Source organism: Hyla sarda, chromosome 1 (assembly GCF_029499605.1).
Source record: "Hyla sarda isolate aHylSar1 chromosome 1, aHylSar1.hap1, whole genome shotgun sequence".
Lineage (NCBI taxonomy): Eukaryota > Metazoa > Chordata > Amphibia > Anura > Hylidae > Hyla > Hyla sarda.
In genome coordinates, this window is record NC_079189.1 from 614256498 (window position 1) to 614275816 (window position 19319).

General features: G+C 46.6%; 1 protein-coding gene across 1 annotated transcript in view; it reads left to right on the forward strand.

Annotated features, from left to right (window-relative positions):
• The first annotated feature begins 2521 nt into the window (after positions 1–2521).
• LOC130308348 (uncharacterized) overlaps positions 2522–19319 on the forward strand; it is a 145197-nt gene continuing 128399 nt past the window's right edge. The window contains 7 exon segments of the mRNA XM_056552245.1: positions 2522–2565; positions 3060–3207; positions 3410–3589; positions 5010–5136; positions 5220–5284; positions 5451–5736; positions 10493–11452. Coding sequence (XP_056408220.1) covers positions 3130–3207; positions 3410–3589; positions 5010–5136; positions 5220–5284; positions 5451–5736; positions 10493–11452 — 1696 coding nt within the window. The 5' untranslated portion in view covers positions 2522–2565; positions 3060–3129.

A 19319-nucleotide genomic window follows, 5' to 3' on the forward strand; every position in this document is an offset into this window, starting at 1 on the left:
TGCGACTACACGATTTTGCGTGTGACATTTTGACTGGAAAGCGAGAAAAGCACGTTTTCCCAAAACTTAACTACGTAGTAATAATTTTAAAATGGTCTTTGGTATTTATTAATAGTGTTGAGCGGCATAGGCCATATTCGAATTCGCGAATATATGGACGAATATTCGTCATATATTCGCGAATATTCGCATATTCGTTATATTCTTGTTTTATTTTCGCATATGCGAACATTCGCGTATGCGAAAATTACCATATGTGAATATTAGCATACGCAAAATTAGCATACGCAAAAATTCGCATATGCGAAAATTAGCATATGCTAATTTTCGTATATGCGAATTTTTGCACGCCAGTCTCACACAGTAGTATTAGAGCCTTCTTTACACCACACAAGCTGGAAGCAGAGAGGGGTGATCACTGTGATGTGTACTGGGAAAAAATAAAAATAAAAAAAAAACGAATATTCGTAATTACGAATATATAGCGCTATATTCGCGAATTCGCGAATATGCGATATTCGCGAATAATATTCGAATTGCGAATATTCGTGAGCAACACTATTTGTTAACTGCGACAGTCGCAACTGCGCAAAAAAAAAAGGTGAAACAAGGTTAAAAATTGACTAAATTTACTTCAGCTCAAACATGGAGCAGAAAAAGCTACTACCAAAGTAAAAAAGAAAAAATTGCTTACGTGAAAGGAAATGATCAACAGGCTGAAACCAGTTGATAAATAAGTCACACATAAGCAAAAAAAAAAAGTACTAAAAAAAAAAAGAATACATAAGCAAACATTGATAAATGTCCCTCCATGAGCCCAGACCCAATGGACTTCTGGGTCACCAGATTAGACCATTGGCTCAACTTTCCCAGTTTGTCCTGGGTGTTCTGTCTTGTCCACCCTCTAGTGTCGCTTCAGAGATAGTATACAGCACAGCAGACAGCGGTCACCCCAAAGCAAACAAGATTGCCATCAAGCAACGTGGAAAAGCTGGCGTTTACTAAAATAAATCAGGCATGGATCAGTGAGGATTTTAATCCTTCTGTCCCAGATGCCACAGATAAGACACTACTACCAACATTCCTGCTGTACATTGGATAATGATATTCCACCACCTCCTGCTGTTCGCTGACTACTACTAGTAACATCAGTCGACCACCTCCTGCTGTTCGCTGACTACTACAAGTAACATCAGTCCGCCACCTCCTGCTGTTCGCTGACTACTACAAGTAACATCAGTCCGCCACCTCCTGCTGTGTGGTGTGAGGTTGAGCAACGATTTGCAGCAATTTTTAAAAAGTCACAGTTAATAAATCTCTGACCACTGGAAAAAGCCAACCGTGCCGAATTACATACAGGGTGTTTTCTTTAATGAGTCCAAACGCAAAAATTTGTGCCATTGCACATAATGTTCTGATTTTATAATCAATAGCCTTAAATAAGTGACAGTTTTTGCATTATCATTAATATTTTGTAACAACAAGCACAAATTTCCCAGTTTCTGACAGGGTTTGTAAACTTTTCAGCACAACTGTAGAACATAAAGATTACATGATATTTTATCACATACAGCTCAGCTACATGTACATTACACATATACAGCTCTACTGTGTACACATACAGCTCAGCTACATGTACATTACACATATACAGCTCTACTGTGTACACATACAGCTCAGCTACATGTACATTACACATATACAGCTCTACTGTGTACACATACAGCTCAGCTACATGTACATTACACATATACAGCTCTACTGTGTACACATACAGCTCAGCTACATGTACATTACACATATACAGCTCTACTGTGTACACATACAGCTCAGCTACATGTACATTACACATATACAGCTCTACTGTGTACACATACAGCTCAGCTACATGTACATTACACATATACAGCTCTACTGTGTACACATACAGCTCAGCTACATGCACATTACACATATACATTTCTACTGTGTACACATACAGCTCAGCTACATGTACATTACACATATACAGCTCTACTGTGTACACATACAGCTCAGCTACATGCACATTACACATATACAGCTCTACTGTGTACACATACAGCTCAGCTACATGCACATTGCACATATACAGCTCTACTGTGTACACATACAGCTCAGCTACATGCACATTACACACAGCTCTGCTGCAGACATATATAACACACACATACACAGCTTTGCACCACGCACATCACACACACACAGCTCTGCTGCATACACATAACTTCAGCTCATCCAGCAGCGATCACAACCAGCACAGCAGAGTCCTGCATACACTGAGCAGATGAGCCTAGAGCAGCAGCCCCTGATCATGTGACTCCTCCTCCTCCATGTGACTGATCACATGACGGTGACATCATCGCAGGTCCTGTACACGGCTCCTCTACAGATACAGGTAGGTGTGTGCGGTTGGTGTCAGGATTATTGGGGACGTTTCTCATTAACCCCTTATGGACACAGTGTACTTTTACGTCTCTGCGCTCTCTATGGGATTGTGAAGGGAGTTCAGGAGCTATAAGCAGCCAGGACTCACCACTAATGCCGGTCATCAGCATTAACCCTTTAGATATATATATCAAATAATAGTGATCAAAAAGTCCCAAATCACCGAGTGCAGAATAAACAACCATCAGATTTACCTCAGAAACCACAGGAAGCGGCAATCACCAGAGAAGAGGAATTGGGGTTTATTGTGTTTTCTGGTAAAATCCAGGGGGCGCCATCACACAGGACAACTTGTCTGCATACGTCTCTGTCCATGAGGAATGAGGACATTATGGATCTTAGGAGACAAAGGGACAAACAGAAATCCCTGACAGGAAGGGGTTAAATGTCTCTATTTCCTCCTGTATCAACTGTGACAAATCCTCCGCAGATCATCACAGATTTATAAGATACAAGATGTGGGCGGAATCATCCGGAATCATTGTGACTATAAAGTCTCCTCAGATGTTTCCCCAGATTATCTCCAGGAAATGGATTTTATTTCTCCATAGAATCTGGTGCAGTTTATCATCGTCTCCTCTTCTTCCCTTCAGGTTTCTCCAATCCAGGATCCTCTGCTGATATCTTCCATATAAGAGAATTCTCCTGGATGACCCATCAACCATGGAGAGAGACAGGAACAAGATGGCCGACAGGATCATAAACCTCACCCTACAGATACTCTTCTGGCTTACTGGAGAGGTGAGGGATTCTGGGAGTGATGTCACATGACCTCATTCTTATCTATGTAATAACAGATGGATATGACTGGAGAGGTGAGGGATTCTGGGAGTGATGTCACATGACTTCATTCTCATCTATGTAATAACAGATGGATATGACTGGAGAGGTGAGGGATTCTGGGAATGTATGTAGTGATAATAATGTGTCTCTCCATACACAGGATTACACAGTGGTGAAGAAGTCCTCTAGTGGGCGCTGTCGGGCCCCTGAGTGTGAAGGATGGGGAAGAACCCTGAGCCCAATCCCGGGGCCCCCACCTCACTCCCTGATACATGAGGAAATGGATGAACAGAAGATCCGAGAACTGATCAACAAGATGATGGAGCTGCTGACTGGAGAGGTGACCCTGCTGAGACATTATACAGTAATGGAGGGGTCTGGTGATGACTGGAGAGGTGACACTGCTGGGACATTATACAGTAATGGAGGGGTCTGGTGATGACTGGAGAGGTGACACTGCTGGGACATTATACAGTAATGGAGGGGTCTGGTGATGACTGGAGAGGTGACACTGCTGGGACATTATACAGTAATGGAGGGGTCTGGTGATGACTGGAGAGGTGACCCTGCTGGGACATTATACAGTAATGGAGGGGTCTGGTGATGACTGGAGAGGTGACACTGCTGGGACATTATACAGTAATGGAGGGGACTGGTGATGACTGGAGAGGTGACACTGCTGGGACATTATACAGTAATGGAGGGGTCTGGTGATGACTGGAGAGGTGACACTGCTGGGACATTATACAGTAATGGAGGGGTCTGGTGATGACTGGAGAGGTGACACTGCTGGGACATTATACAGTAATGGAGGGGACTGGTGATGACTGGAGAGGTGACACTGCTGGGACATTATACAGTAATGGAGGGGTCTGGTGATGACTGGAGAGGTGACACTGCTGGGACATTATACAGTAATGGAGGGGTCTAGTGATGACTGGAGAGGTGACCCTGCTGGGACATTATACAGTAATGGAGGGGTCTGGTGATGACTGGAGAGGTGACACTGCTGGGACATTATACAGTAATGGAGGGGTCTGGTGATGACTGTAGAGGTGACACTGCTGGGACATTATACAGTAATGGAGGGGTCTGGTGATGACTGGAGAGGTGACACTGCTGGGAATGCTGGGACATTATACAGTAATGGAGGGGTCTGGTGATGACTGGAAAGGTGACACTGCTGGGACATTATACAGTAATGGAGGGGTCTAGTGATGACTGGAGAGGTGACACTGCTGGGACATTATACAGCAATGGAGGGGTCTAGTGATGACTGGAGAGGTGACACTGCTGGGACATTATACAGTAATGGAGGGGTCTAGTGATGACTGGAGAGGTGACACTGCTGGGACATTATACAGTAATGGAGGGGTCTGGTGATGACTGGAGAGGTGACACTGCTGGGACATTATACAGTAATGGAGGGGTCTGGTGATGACTGGAGAGGTGACACTGCTGGGACATTATACAGTAATGGAGGGGTCTAGTGATGACTGGAGAGGTGACACTGCTGGGACATTATACAGTAATGGAGGAGTCTGGTGATGACTGGAGAGGTGACACTGCTGGGACATTATACAGTAATGGAGGGGTCTGGTGATGACTGGAGAGGTGACACTGCTGGGAATGCTGGGACATTATACAGTAATGGAGGGGTCTGGTGATGACTGGAGAGGTGACACTGCTGGGAATGCTGGGACATTATACAGTAACACCACTGGAGGGGTCGGGGTGATGACTGTATCATTATGTGTCAGGTTCCTATAAGGTGTCAGGACGTGGCGGTCTATTTCTCCATGGAGGAGTGGGAGTATGTAGAAGGACACAAGGATCAGTACAAGGATCAGGTGATGATGGAGGATCAGCAGCCCCTCACATCACCAGGTAATAGACATGACTATATACACACGTCCTCTCATTATTTGTATGTAAAGAATGAATTCAGTCTCTGTATGTGTTCCCTACAGTCAGATCCAGTAAGAGAACAGCACCAGAGAGGTGTCCCCGTCCTCTTCTTCCACAGGATGATCAGGTAGATGGAGATATTCCCTATGATCTGTAGAAGGGCTGTGAAGCTCTTGTGGTCAGTCCCCTCACCCTCCATGACTCCTCATCTCCTGCTCATCTATAACATCCCACGTGACTTCTCCTACTGTCTGATGACTTTTACGATATTTCTTCCACATCTTATGAATCAGGGAGAAGATCCGAACAATATTAATGCTCCAGAGACAGATGTGAGCAGTGATGAGCAGTATAAGGAGGACATTTCTACAGAGAAAGATCTGATCTATATTAATGCTACAGACATAAAGGGAGAAGAAGAAGAGACAGATGTAAGCAGTGACAAGCAGTATAAGGAGGACATTCCTACAGGGAAAGATTGGATCTATATTAATGCTCCAGACATAAAGGTAGAAGAAGAGACATATGTGAGCGGTGATGAGCAGTATAAGGAGGACATTCCTACAGGTAATCACCCAGGTGAGTAATAACCACTAAATGCAGAGAAGAGTCACAGATTCTTCTTGGTCACTGGCTGCAATCCTTTTTGGGGGAAATAGAAGTGTAACTAGAATTTTTTGGGCTTCAAGGCAAATTTTAGACAACAAATTTTATGATAGTTTGTACACCTTTTATGCCCCCACACCTGTTCTGTTCACCTCACACTGTGTATATGCCCAGTTTGTGCCAGTGGGAAATAAAAACCTCTCCCCATCATTCCCCCAGAGCGGCTGTGTCCTCCGGCAGATGTCACCTGGTGTTGGCTGCTCGATGATCTGATCATGTGGCCTGTACCTGGCAGACATTACTAGCTGCTCCAGAACACTGCCTGCTGTATACAAGTGGTGCGGAAATGGCAGATACCCCTATCCGATCCTAAATAAAAGACAGGAGGCAGATGTCTGGTGATGCCCCGTTCCTAGAAAAGTTGGACTTTTACTCTGTAGCCTCTATTCCAGATCCCTTCATAGATCTTATCCGATGAGCTGAGGACCAGATATTGTTCAGCCAGTGCTATAGGTCAGCCAATGCCACTACCTCTGACTGGAAAAGAATGGTGACCACGACTGTCAGGGGCTTGGAAAGCTGGATGACCTGCAGATGTCTCCAGATCTCATTGTGTCTGGTGGAGTATAGGTTTCCCAAAACAAATCCAGGTTCTGAGGGAGCTTAAAGGGGTACTCCGCTGCTCAGCGTTTGGAACAAACTGTTCCGAACACTGGAGCCGGTGCCGGGAGCTTATGACATCACGCCCGCCCCCTGAATGCAAGTCTATGGGAGGGGGCGTGACAGCCGTCACGCCCCCTCCCATAGACTTGCATTGAGGGGGCGGGCGTGATGTCATGAGGGGGCGGGGCTATTATCTCACAAGCTCCCAGTGCCGGCTCCGGCTTTAAGAGTAGTTTGTTCCAAATGCTGAGCAGCAGAGTACCCCTTTAAAGCTGACGTCATAGATCCTGGAGGTCGGCACACAGATTAGGGTAAAGATCTCACAGGCATCAAACTTCAGAAAGTGTTTCAGCAGGTTTCTCCCTATGAACTGCCTTATGGGGGCGCCTTCCCCGTGTCGGTGTACTTAATCCGCACTGCATTCCTTCCTTGGGGTGTGGGGTTTGTGGCCCAGGTAACATTAGAGAACAGTCTCTGTGTCCCTCTGGGCTGTGGGATTATTTGCCCCTGACCTCTATATATTGGAGCTGGCCTTATACTGTGCTGGGTGTAACCAATCGCTGACCTCCATGTTGTCAGGGTCATCCTGAACTGTGGGGTCACCTGTCATCTGCTTGGTCACCTCCATGTTGTCTCTGGGGTCTGTGGACGTCTGTGAGTCCAGGATGGGTCTATTAGGAATGGTCTCAGTCTCTGGTGTTGGTGTTACGGGTATCACAGGTGAACTGCACCGACTATTACCAACAATCCTGGCCCCCAGCCTGGGAGTCAGACACAATCCCAGCACATTCAGATGCGGAGGCAGTTAACCCTTTGCTCTCTGGATCTGCACATTCAGCACTGTTAGTCTCATCCTCTGTACAGTCATTCACATTTGGCGTAATATCAGTACTTGATGCATTTAAAGGGGTACTCCGGTTGGAAAAAATTTATGTTTTCAAATCAACTGGAGCCAGAAAGTTGGAACAGATTTGTAAATGACTTCTATTTAAAAATCTTAACCCTTCCACTACTTATCAGCTGCTGTATACTACAGATATACTACAGAGACATTTGTATAGTTCCTTCCAGTCTGACCACGCTGCTCTCTGCTGACACCTCTGTCTATGTCAGGAACTGTCCAGAGCAGGAGAGGTTTTCTATGAGGATTTGCTACTGCTCTGGACAGTTCCTGACACAGACAGAGGTGTCAGCAGAGAGCACTGTGGTCAGACTGGAAAGAACTTCGCAATTTTCTCTGTAGTATACAGCAGCTGATAAGTACTGGAAGGATTATTATTTTTTTTTTTTATAAGTGATTTACAAATCTGTTTAGCTTACTGACACCAGTTGATTTGAAAACATTTGTTTTCCACTGGAGTTCCCCTTTAACCCCTCAGTGACCATGGCGCCCCCCCCCCCCCCCCCCCCCCCCTTGGTATCACCACTAGGGGTGTGAATCGCCAAGAATTTGGCGATTCGATTCGAATCGCGATACCAGTGTGGCGATTCGATATATCGCGATATATCGCGATACCGTCTAGGTGACGATACATCGCGATATATCGCCCACCTGGGAGCATTCATAGATCCCAATAGACGCCGCTGTCAGCTTTGACAGCGGCGATCTAGTACTCCGGTGCTGCAAAATAAAATAAAACGCACTTTATCTTACCTGCCAACGAGCCCGCGGAGCTCCGGTACAGGTGTTGGGTCCCCGGGCTGTATTCTTCTTACTTCCTGTTAGTCCGGCACGTCACATGGAGCTTCAGCCTATCACCAGCGGAGGCGGGACATCGCTGCGGCTGGTGATAGGCTGAAGCTCCATGTGACGTGCCGGACTAACAGGAAGTAAGAAGAATACAGCCCGGGGACCCAACACCTGTACCGGAGCTCCGGGGGCTCGTTGGCAGGTAAGAAAAGTGCGTTTTATTAAAAATTCCACATCCCTAAAAGAATCGATTCAAAAATATTTTGAATCGATTCTGTATCGGCAAATGAAAAATCGCGATTATCGCGAGAATCGATTTTTTCTTACATCCCTAATCACCACATGCTGTACACCTGAAACCCACTGCAGCATAGCCACGCCCTCTGGAGACCATGTGACTTATGACGTATATTTTCTCTGGCCGCATGGAATGCTGGGATAGGTTAGAGACAACAGTAAAATAAAAACGATCTACAACACTTCCGGGTGTGCATTAAAATGTGACAAAGGGGCGCTGAGGTAATAGCCACAAATTACATCGGGGGAGATTTATCAAAACCTGTCCGGAGGAAAAGTTGCTGAGTTGCCCATAGCAACCAATCAGATCACTACTTTCATTTTTAACAAGGCCTCTGCAAACTGAAAGAAGTGATCTGATTGGTTGCTATTGGCAACTGGGCAAGTTTTCATTTGCACAGGTTTTGATAAATCTCCCCCACTGTATTATTACTGGGCAGCATGGGCTCAAAGGAGGAAGAAAATAATATCCCAGAATACAGCTTTTAAAGCATTTTTATTTATTTTTATTTTTTTAAGTACCGTATTTTTCACCGTATAAGACGCACTTTTTCTTCCCCAAAACTGGGGGGGGGGGGGGGGGGGGTACGTTGGTGCATCTTATTCGGCGAATACCTGCAGCCATCAACAGCGGGGACCCGCTGCTAATACAGGACATTACCGATCGCGGTGATGCCCTGTATTAACCCTTCGAAGCTGACCGCCGCGTCTGAAGCAAAAATAACACTAACCCGGCTGCTCAGTCGGGCTGTTCGGGACCGCTGCGGTGAAATCGCGGCGTCCCGAACAGCTTACTGGACACCGGGAGGGACCTTACCTGCCTCCTCGGTGTCTTCTCCGTGCCGGGATCCCCTGCATGGCCGGCGCTCTCCTTCGACGTCATCACGTTGTTGCGCATGCCGTCCAGTCATCTAATGGGAGCGGCGTTCATAGCGAGGTGACGACTGCGACGGAGAGCGTGGATCCCGGGGTAGAAGACGTCCGGAGCGTCGGGGACACCACAGGGACGCGGCGACAGCGATGGAGCGACATCCAGGGCAGCGGTGACGGGTCCGGAGCGGCGGGGACACGTGAGTATTACCTCCTATACCAGTGGTCTTCAACCTGCGGACCTCCTAGATGTTTCAAAACTACAACTCCCAGCGTGCCCGGACAGCCAATGGTGTTGACCAACCAATGGATACAAAAGTAAAAAAAAATTGTCGCGCAAAGCAACTTCTTGCAAGTTATGCTACTGGATATGCACTCGGAACTTCAAAAGTGGATATTGACGCAATTTGGCCTGACTTGCACGCCTTACTCATAACAATGTAAGTCACGCCGAATCACGTCATTGTCCACATTATATGATTTATCACGAGCATATATGATACAGAAGCATCATTCAGAAGAAGTTATTTATTTCTTTATATGTGTAAAGAGTACCGTATTTTTCGCCCTATAGGACGCACCGGCGTATAAGACGCACCCAATTTTTAGGGGCAAAATCTAAAAAAATAAAGATTTTGAACCCAATAGTGGTCTTCAACCTGCGGACCTCCAGATGTTGCAAAACTACAACTCCCAGCATGCCCGGACAGCCAACGGCTGTCCGGGCATGCTGGGAGTTGTAGTTTTGAAACATCTAGAGGTCCGTAGGTTGAAGATCACTGTTGGGTTCAGAATCTTTTTTTTTCTAGATTTTGGACCTTTAAAATAGGGTGCGTCTTATATGCCGGTGCGTCCTATAGGGCGAAAAATACGGTACATAAGGAAAACTATACAAGTTGGATGATGATACTGACCTGATGGATAAATATAACGTCAGTTGTGACATCACGCTGTATGGTAGGTGATTAAAAAAAATAATAATAATTAGCAAAACTGCATTTTTTTCAGTTTTATAACACACATTTTTTCTGTTTCACAGTATATTTTATAGTAAAACAAAAGGTGTCATTACAATGTAAAATTGGTCCCGCAAAAAATAAACTCTGATGTGGATCTTTAGATGAAAAAATAAGAGATATGGATAAATGAAAATGCAAAAATGTAAATAACGTTAATACTCAAAAATAAAATCTGTGTTATTCTCTGCAGATTCTTGTAGCAGGAGATCAGAGGAGAATCTTATATCTTCAGATTATAAAGCAGATGATGATATCACACAAGATACATATGAAGAACATTCCATTATCCCAGATACACCCTCAGCCCTTCACAGCCAAGATCTCTCATCTCATCCTTATATACAGGTCCTGTCTTCTCAGTCATCACAGGATGTTCAGCAAAATAATGAGAGACTATTTTCATGTTCACAATATAGGAAATGTTTAATTAAAAAATCAAGTCTAGCTAAACATCAGAAAATTCACACAGGAGAGAAACCATTTTTATGTTCAGAATGTGGTAGACGTTTTATTCAGAAATCAGTTCTTGTTCAACATCAACGAACTCACACAGGGGAGAAGCCATTTTCATGCCCAGAATGTGGAAAATGTTTTACTTGGAAATCAGATGTTACTCGACATCGAAGAACTCACACAGGGGAAAAGCCATTTCCATGTTCACAATGTGGGAAATATTTTATGAAGAAATCAAATCTTGTTAAACATCTAAGAACTCACACAGGAGAAAAGCCATTTTCTTGCTCAGAATGTGGAAAATGTTTTGCTAAGAAATCAAATCTTGTTCACCATAAAAGAACTCACACAGGGGAGAAACCATTTTCATGTTCAGAATGTGGAAAGTGTTTTACTGAAAAATCAAGTCTTGTTAAACATCAAAGAACTCACACAGGGGAGAAGCCATATTCATGTTCAGATTGTGGAAGATGTTTTAATGATCAATCAAATTTTCTTAAACATCAGAAAACTCACACAGGGGAGAAGCCATTTTCATGCTCAGAATGTGGGAAATGTTTTACTGACAAATCAAATCTTGTTAAACATCAAAGAAATCACACAGAGGAGAATCCATATTCATGCTCATAATGTGGGAAATGTTTTGCTCAGAAATCAGGACTTGTTAGGCATCTAAGAATTCACACAGGAGAGAAGCCAATTCAGACCAATAAATGATGCAGATAACACATCTATATATTAACCTTGTACATAGGATATCTGCATCTCCAAATTGTTAAAAGTTACCAATTGTTAATAAAAGTTTTCTTTTAGAATGTAGTCACCGATCCAGCGATGTCATCACTATAGTTTACATGGTAGGAGAAGAGTGTGATATATGGTTGTGATATTCACTGCTCCTCATGGAGAAGACCCAACAGGCAAAATCCATGGGGAGCTGCTACTGGAGACCCAAACACCTCAGAGAGAAGGGACTTATTCCAGTGATGAAGAATTCCAGGACGGTCAGGGCTTCACCTGCTGAGACCCTTTTAGAAAGGTTGTTTCATCCCCGATCCCAGCTGATCATGTGGCGTCCGATCACTGGACACCTCAGTCTGTGCTCGGCTGTTTCTGCAGCTCTCATAGCGAATGTACTTCCTCCCTACCTGGGGACACTGGGGTCCCTGTTTTTCAGATACTGGGGATAGATGGGACAACCCCCTTGCCACCCCATGATGCACCTTTATGTTATGGGCAGGATTACTTTCCTGAGTGTTTCAGCAGTTTAACTCTATGGATGCCATAGTCAGTACTGATTGTGGCATCTATAGGGTTAAACTGTCTTGTTCCTGACTTGTTCCCCGACATGTACTTATTCATCTGTTATGTTTTATATTGGCGCCCATTCACATTTGAAGACAATAGGGACTGTCTTTGTCGTTGTTGATCAGTCATTTAGGGCGGATGGGCAATAGGAAGGAACATTGTTTTTTTACGGACAGTTAGGGCTCACTACTCCCTGCCCTCCGTCATGACACATAGGGCTGCTGGTCTCATGAGTTCAGCTGACTGAGACACTTCTGAATGTGTAGGTTCTATAAAAAATCTTCCAGGGGAGGGGCACAGTCAGATGGTGCAGTTCCTGTCCGGTATTCTGCTGTTTGGAAATTCTTTTTCCCTTACCATATGTCGTCTTTCGTCTACATCCTAGCTTCCTCAATTGCAACGTTTATCCATTGTGAAACTCAACATTACGCATGTTGGACTGCCTGTACCAGCAGTGCAAAGCAGTGACAGTCTTCCTAATGCAGCAGACAGATGATTTTTTGAGCCAGTGTGACTTTCAGCTGAAGGATTGGCAGCTAGTTAGGCCTTTCAAGGAGGCTACCAGGGTTGTTAGCAATGAGAACAATGGAATTACTGACTCAATGCTGATGATATTCCTTTTAGAGCAAATGCTAACAGTGATGATTGAAGACAGAGAGGTGGAGGAGAGTTCCCATCTGGATGCCAGCAGTACGGATGTTCTCCTTGAGGAGGTGGACTTGGATGAGGCTTTGAAAGAGCTTTATTGATCATTCAGTCGTCATTATGAATCATACAATAAATTACAATTACACAAAGCATGACTCTTTAAGCAATACACTATACCACATGCTGCACTAACATTCCGCCGCATCACTCATTATCGAAGAATCAAAGTCGAAAAACAGCAACACATTACAGTCAGTGATCGGGGAGGTGGTTGGGGATCTATGGGGGTAGGGAGGGGCGGATCATAGGGCCAAACTACTTGGCAAACGTATGGGGAGGTTGGGAAGTAGAGGGGCGTTAGTTCTCTTCTTCATCGACGTCAAAGATGGAATAGTCTCTAAGCCGGCTGTGTATTAGCCCGCGGCAGTCCCGGACGGACATGTCTTTCCTGTTTTAGATGAGGCAGTTCCTGGCCAGCCATATAGCATCCTTACAACTGTTCATAAGGCGCCAGGCCTCTTGGATGGCCTCCACGTCATGAACCCTAGGAAATAGTCCATAAAGCACAGAATGGTTTGATAGAGACTCGGTACCCAGGAACAACCTAAGTTCAAGTTCCAGAGCGATCAATAGCCCCTATGCAAAGGGGCACTGCCAAAAGGCGTGCATAGATGTTTCCAACACATAAGGGCACCTGGGGAAGTACCTGGTTTTGCACGGGCATGCATGAATGACCTCAACGATAGTCCCCCCCTGAATGGCCATCATGACAAGTCCTTGTGTCCGTTGGTTAGCCTTGCAGAGGCTACACTGTCCCAAACAGTCTCTGCAGTGGCCTTAGGGAGCCCTGGAACGAGCTCCAGCAAGTCCTTAGCTCTGATGAGCTTGTTGACAGTCTTAGGCTTCCACAGGTCGGGCTTGAGTCCCTCCAGTTGATGTTCCCCTATGAACCGGACGACATCCCCATAGAACCAGGGAGTGTGCCAGTTGTAAGGGAAGGCGCTGTCCCACTTGTCCCAGCCAAGCCTCTTCAAGTGGGGCAGAAGAAACAGGCGGGACATTGACCTGGGCTCTCTGTGCCAGTCTTTTCAACCAGAGTGCTCTGCATGCTGACACATGCAAAAGAGGCCCACAGCAGAGTGGGGATTTTGGGGATGCCCTTCCCACCCTTGCAGGACTCCTTGACCATCATAGTCCGCTTAAAAGGGGTTCTCCGGTGGAAAACACTTTTTTTTTTAAATCAACTAGTGCCAGAAAGTTAAACAGATTTGTAAATTACTTCTATTAAAAAATCTTCATCCTTCCAGTATTTATCAGCTGCTGTATACTCCAGAGGAAGTTCTTTTCTTTTTGAATTTCTTTTCTGTCTGACCACAGTTCTTTCTGCTGACACCTCTGTCCATGTCAGGAACTGTCCAGAGCAGGAGAGGTTTGCTATGGGGATTTGTTCCTGCTCTGGACAGTTCCTAAAATGGACAGAGGTGTCAGCAGAGCGCACTGTGGTCTATGGACTGGAAAGAACTACACAACTTCCTGTGAAGCATGCAGCAGCTGATGAATACTGGAATTATTAAGATTTTTAAATAGAAGTAATTTACAAATCTGTTTAACTTTCTGGCACCAGTTGATAAAAAAAAAAAATAGTTTTCAACCAGAGTACCCCTTTATCTCTGACCATTTTGCCCAAGATGAAGCAAAACACAGTCCGGGTGATGGCCTTGCAAATGGTGGCATGCCTGTGCAGTGTACTGTAGCACAGGTAAACTTCACTCCAGAGGACAAGTGTTTTGCCCTCAATCGAGAGCTGTCTGGTACTCCAAAGTGCAATCTTTGAGTTCATCTTAGCCAGTCAGTCTTGCCAGGACTTGAGGGCTACTCCTTTCTTCCTAAACCAAAAATTGGAAATCGAGGGTAATAGAAAATTACCGGGTGCCAGGCGCGATCCACAGCAGTGAAAGAGTTGGCAGGCAGATGTGGATAAAAAGGTATCTTTATTCAGCCGGTGACACCGTTCTACCGATCACCGGAAGGCAGCACCACAACCGAGGTCAATCCCTTACGCTTGAAAAGTTGTTGTGTCTTGGAAAACACAACAACAGAAGGTGAGCAAACTGATCTATATTTCATAGTCTGCATCACCTTTAATAAACATACTACTCTATGGGAAGCTCTGCGCTCTATTTTTGTCTCCTCTCTGTCTAGCCTTCAAACCAAAAATTGACTTGGATGAGGAGCTTTATTCATCATTCAGTCGTCATTACAAGTCATACAAGAAATTACAATCACACAAAACATGACAGTACAATATACAGCACAGGTTCCCTAAGCTATACACCATACCACATGCTACACCAACACTCCACTCCATCACTCGATATCAAAGAAACAAAGTCGAAAAACAACATATTAAAGTCTGGGGGGGGGGGGGGAGGGGCGTGGGATCAATGGGGGTAGGGGGATCACAGGGTCAAACTACTGGGCAAACGTATGGGGAGGTAGGGGAAGAAGAGAGGCGTTACAATCGATGTCCGGACAGTCCAAGATGGAATAGTCTCTAAGCCGGCTGTGGATCAGCCAGCGGCAGTCCTGGCCAGCCATATAGCATCCTTAAAACAGTTCATAAGGCGCCAGGCCTCCTGGATGGCCTCTGCGTCATGAACCCTAGGAAAGAGTTCGTACAGCACTGAATGGTACGATAGGCTGTTCCTGGGTACCGAGTCTCTAAGTTCAAGTTCCAGGGTGTTCAATAGGTCCTGTGCAAAGGGGGCACCGCCAAAAGACATACATAGAGGTTTCCTCCACATAGGGGCACCTGGGGCAGTATCTGGTTTTGCACAGGCCACGGACATGCATAAATGACCTCAGAGATAGTCCCCCCTGAATGGCCATCCACGACAAGTCCTTGTGTCCATTTGTTAGCCTTGAGAAATTAAAGAAAAAGGACATGCGTATTTGGATCAGATACAAAAAGAATAATTTTATTGAACATGTATGCGGAGAGACAGACATTTAAAATACATTAAAAATAGCAAGAAAATAAAGTAAACATAGCCCAGTGTTCCTGGACAGAATCAAAGGTAGATGGGGGGATAACCCAGTGGGGAAACCAAGAGCTGGAGGCCCAGATGCATCAATGTACAGCAATAGTGTCAGGATAATATATAATATGGAATGCAAGACTGGTAAGGTGCCAGATTGCAGGACAATGAAAAGGAACCCTAAGTAGGGATCACTAGTTGCTCCAATAGGGGAGGAAAGTATAGCAAAAAACAGGCTGATATTAAAAAAAGATGCAAGGGAGAAAAATCCCAATAGTAACTTGCCTAGTGGCTACTGGTAGCAGGCCTCCAGCACCCGACGTTTCGTCACCAGACTTCTTCCGAGGTGTAGTCATGGGGGGTTGAAACCCTTTCTTTATATGTGACAAGCTCCAATGGAGTGCAGGGATGGCCGACTGATAGATGAACTCCGGTACCAAGCCCTATCACTGCCGGGTCCTCTTCTCGCGATGCCCAGGATTTCTCTTGTGCTGCGCGAGACTGGGCTCGCGTGATACACGGGATTTCCTGTGTACCGCGACTGCGCACTACCCCTATTCCCTTTTCAATCTGCTCGCATTGACCCGGATCCACTACAGGCGCACAGGTCACATGACGTGTTTGTGAGGTAGGAAGTGTTCCGTAATTATCCAGGTGCTTTCATATGTAATTAATCTGACTTGCTGTCACGTCCCATTGGTCCCCTGTGTGTTAATGTATCTATGAGCCGGGATGCCTGATTCGCAGTTTCATCTGTCAGTCGGCCATCCCCGCACTCCATTGGAGCTTGTCACATATAAAGAGAGTGACTACACCTCGGAAGAAGTCTGGTGATGAAACGTCGGGTGCTGGAGGCCTGCTACCAGTAGCCACTAGGCAAGTTACTATTCGGATTTTTCTCCCGTGCATCTTTTTTTAATATCAGCCTGTTTTTTGCTATACTTTCCTCCCCTATTGGAGCAACTAGTGATCCCTACTTAGGGTTCCTTTTCATTGTCCTGCAATCTGGCACCTTACCAGTCTTGCATTCCATATTATATATTATCCTGACACTATGTAACACTATTGCTGTACATTCATGCATCTGGGCCTCCATCTCTTGGTCTCCCCACTGGTTTTACGCCGAGCGCTCCGGGTCCCTGCTCCTCCCCGGAGCGCTCGCGGCGTTCACCTTCTTGCAGCGCCCCGGTCAGACCCGCTGACCGGGAGCGCTGCATCAATGTTACCGGCGGGGATGTGACCCGCGTAGCGGGACGCGCCTGCTCGCGGCTCGCATCCCAGTCACCTCACCCGTCCTGTTCCCCGACGGCTCAGTCCCGGCGCGCGCGGCCCCGCTCCCTAGGGCGCGCGCGCGCGCCGGCTCTCTGCAATTTAAAGGGCCAGTGCGCCACTGATTGGCGCCTGGCTCAATCAGTGCTCACACCTGTGCCCTCTCTATAAAACCTCACTTCCCCTTCCCAGCATTGCCGGATCTTGTTGCCTCAGTGCCAGTGAAAGCGTTCCTGTGTATGTCCCAAGACAGTGTTCCAGACCCTCTGCCGTTGACCCTGACTACGATCCTTGCTGCCTGCCCTGACCTTCTGCTATGTCCGACCTTGCTCTTGCCTAATCCCTTGTACCGCGCCTGTCTCAGCCGTCAGTTGGGGTTGAGTCGCTATCGGGTCGAACGACCTGGGGGTTACCTGCCACTGCAAGTCCATCCCGCTTTGCGGCGGGCTCTGGTGAAAACCAGTAACCCCTTAGACTCCGTTCCCCTGGTACGGCCCACGTCATCACCCCACTGACACAGAGGATCCACCACCAGTATCCTTACAGTATTCCCATCCGGATCCTGACAGTAGATCCGTCCATGGATCCCGCTGAGGACCCGCTGCCAGTTGTCACTGACCTTACCACGGTGGTCTCCCAGCAATCTCAACAGATAGCGCAACAAGGACAACAGCTGACCCAACTGACTGTCATGCTGCAGCAACTCCTGCCACAGCTTCAGCAACCATCTCCTCCGCCAGCTCCTGCACCTCCTCCGCAGCGACTGGCCGCTCCCAGCCTCCGCCTGTCCCTGCCGGACAAATTTGATGGGGACTCTAAACTATGCCGTGGTTTCCTGTCTCAATGTTCCCTACACTTGGAGATGATGTCGGACCAATTTCCCACAGAACGGTCTAAGGTGGCTTTCGTGGTTAGTCTCCTGTCTGGGAAGGCCTTGTCATGGGCCACACCGCTCTGGGACCGCAATGATCCTGTCACTGCCACTGTCCAGTCCTTCTTCGCTGAGGTTCGTAGTGTCTTCGAGGAACCAGCCTGGGCCTCCTCTGCCGAGACTGCTTTGCTGAACCTAGTCCAAGGAAGTTCTTCTGTGCGCGAATACGCCATCCAATTTCGTACTCTCGCCTCTGAATTATCCTGGAACAATGAGGCCCTCTGCGCGACCTTCAAGAAAGGCCTATCCAGCAACATCAAGGATGTACTGGCCGCACGAGAAATTCTGCTAACCTGTCTGAACTTATCCATTTGACCACCCGCATTGACATGCGTTTTTCTGAAAGACGCCAGGAGCTCCGAAAGGAGAAGGACCTTGTTCGCACCAGGCGATTTCACTCCCAGGCTCCTCTCTTCTCAAGTCCACTGCAATCTGTTCCTGTGCCTTCTGCCGAGGAGGCTATGCAAGTGGACCGGTCCCGCCTGACCCTACAAGAGAGGACTCGCCGCTGTAACGAGAATCTATGCCTGTACTGTGCTAGTACCGAACACTTCCTAAAAGACTGCCCTGTCCGCCCTCCGCGTCAGGAAAAACGCACTCCGATTCCTCACAAAGGTGAGACAGCTCTAGGTGTGAATTCTGCTTCTCCACGTCTCACTGTGCCTGTGCGGATTTCTTCTTCTGCTAACTCCTCCTTCTCAGCTGTGGCCTTCTTGGACTCCGATTCTGCAGGAAATTTTATTTTGGCCTCTTTCGTTAATAGGTTCAACATCCCAGTGACCAGTCTCGTCAGACCACTCTGTCAGACTGCACTGTGCGTTACCGCACAGAACCCCTGCTAATGTGCATTGGACTGCATCACAAAAAGATTGAATTTCTTGTCTTACCCAACTGCACCTCTGAAATTCTCCTCGGCTTGCCATGGCTCCAACGTCATTCTCCTACCCTTGACTGGACCACCGGGGAGATCAAGAGTTGGGGTTCTTCTTGTCTCAAACAATGCCTCACGTCTGCTCCCGTTAGTCAAACCCCTGTGGCTCCACCTATACCAGGTCTTCCCAAGGCCTACCAGGACTTTGCCGATGTTTTCTGTAAAAAACAAGCAGAGACTTTGCAACCTCATAGGCTTTATGACTGCCCTATTGACCTCTTTCCTGGTACTACTCCACCCCGGGGCAGGATCTACCCTCTGTCCGCCCCTGAAACTCAAGCCATGTCTGACTACATCCAGGAAAATTTAAAGAGGGGATTCATTCGTAAGTCCTCATCCCCTGCCGGAGCGGGGTTCTTCTTTGTTTCGAAAAAAGACGGTACCCTACGGCCATGTATTGACTACCACGGTTTAAATAAAATCACCATCAAAAACCACT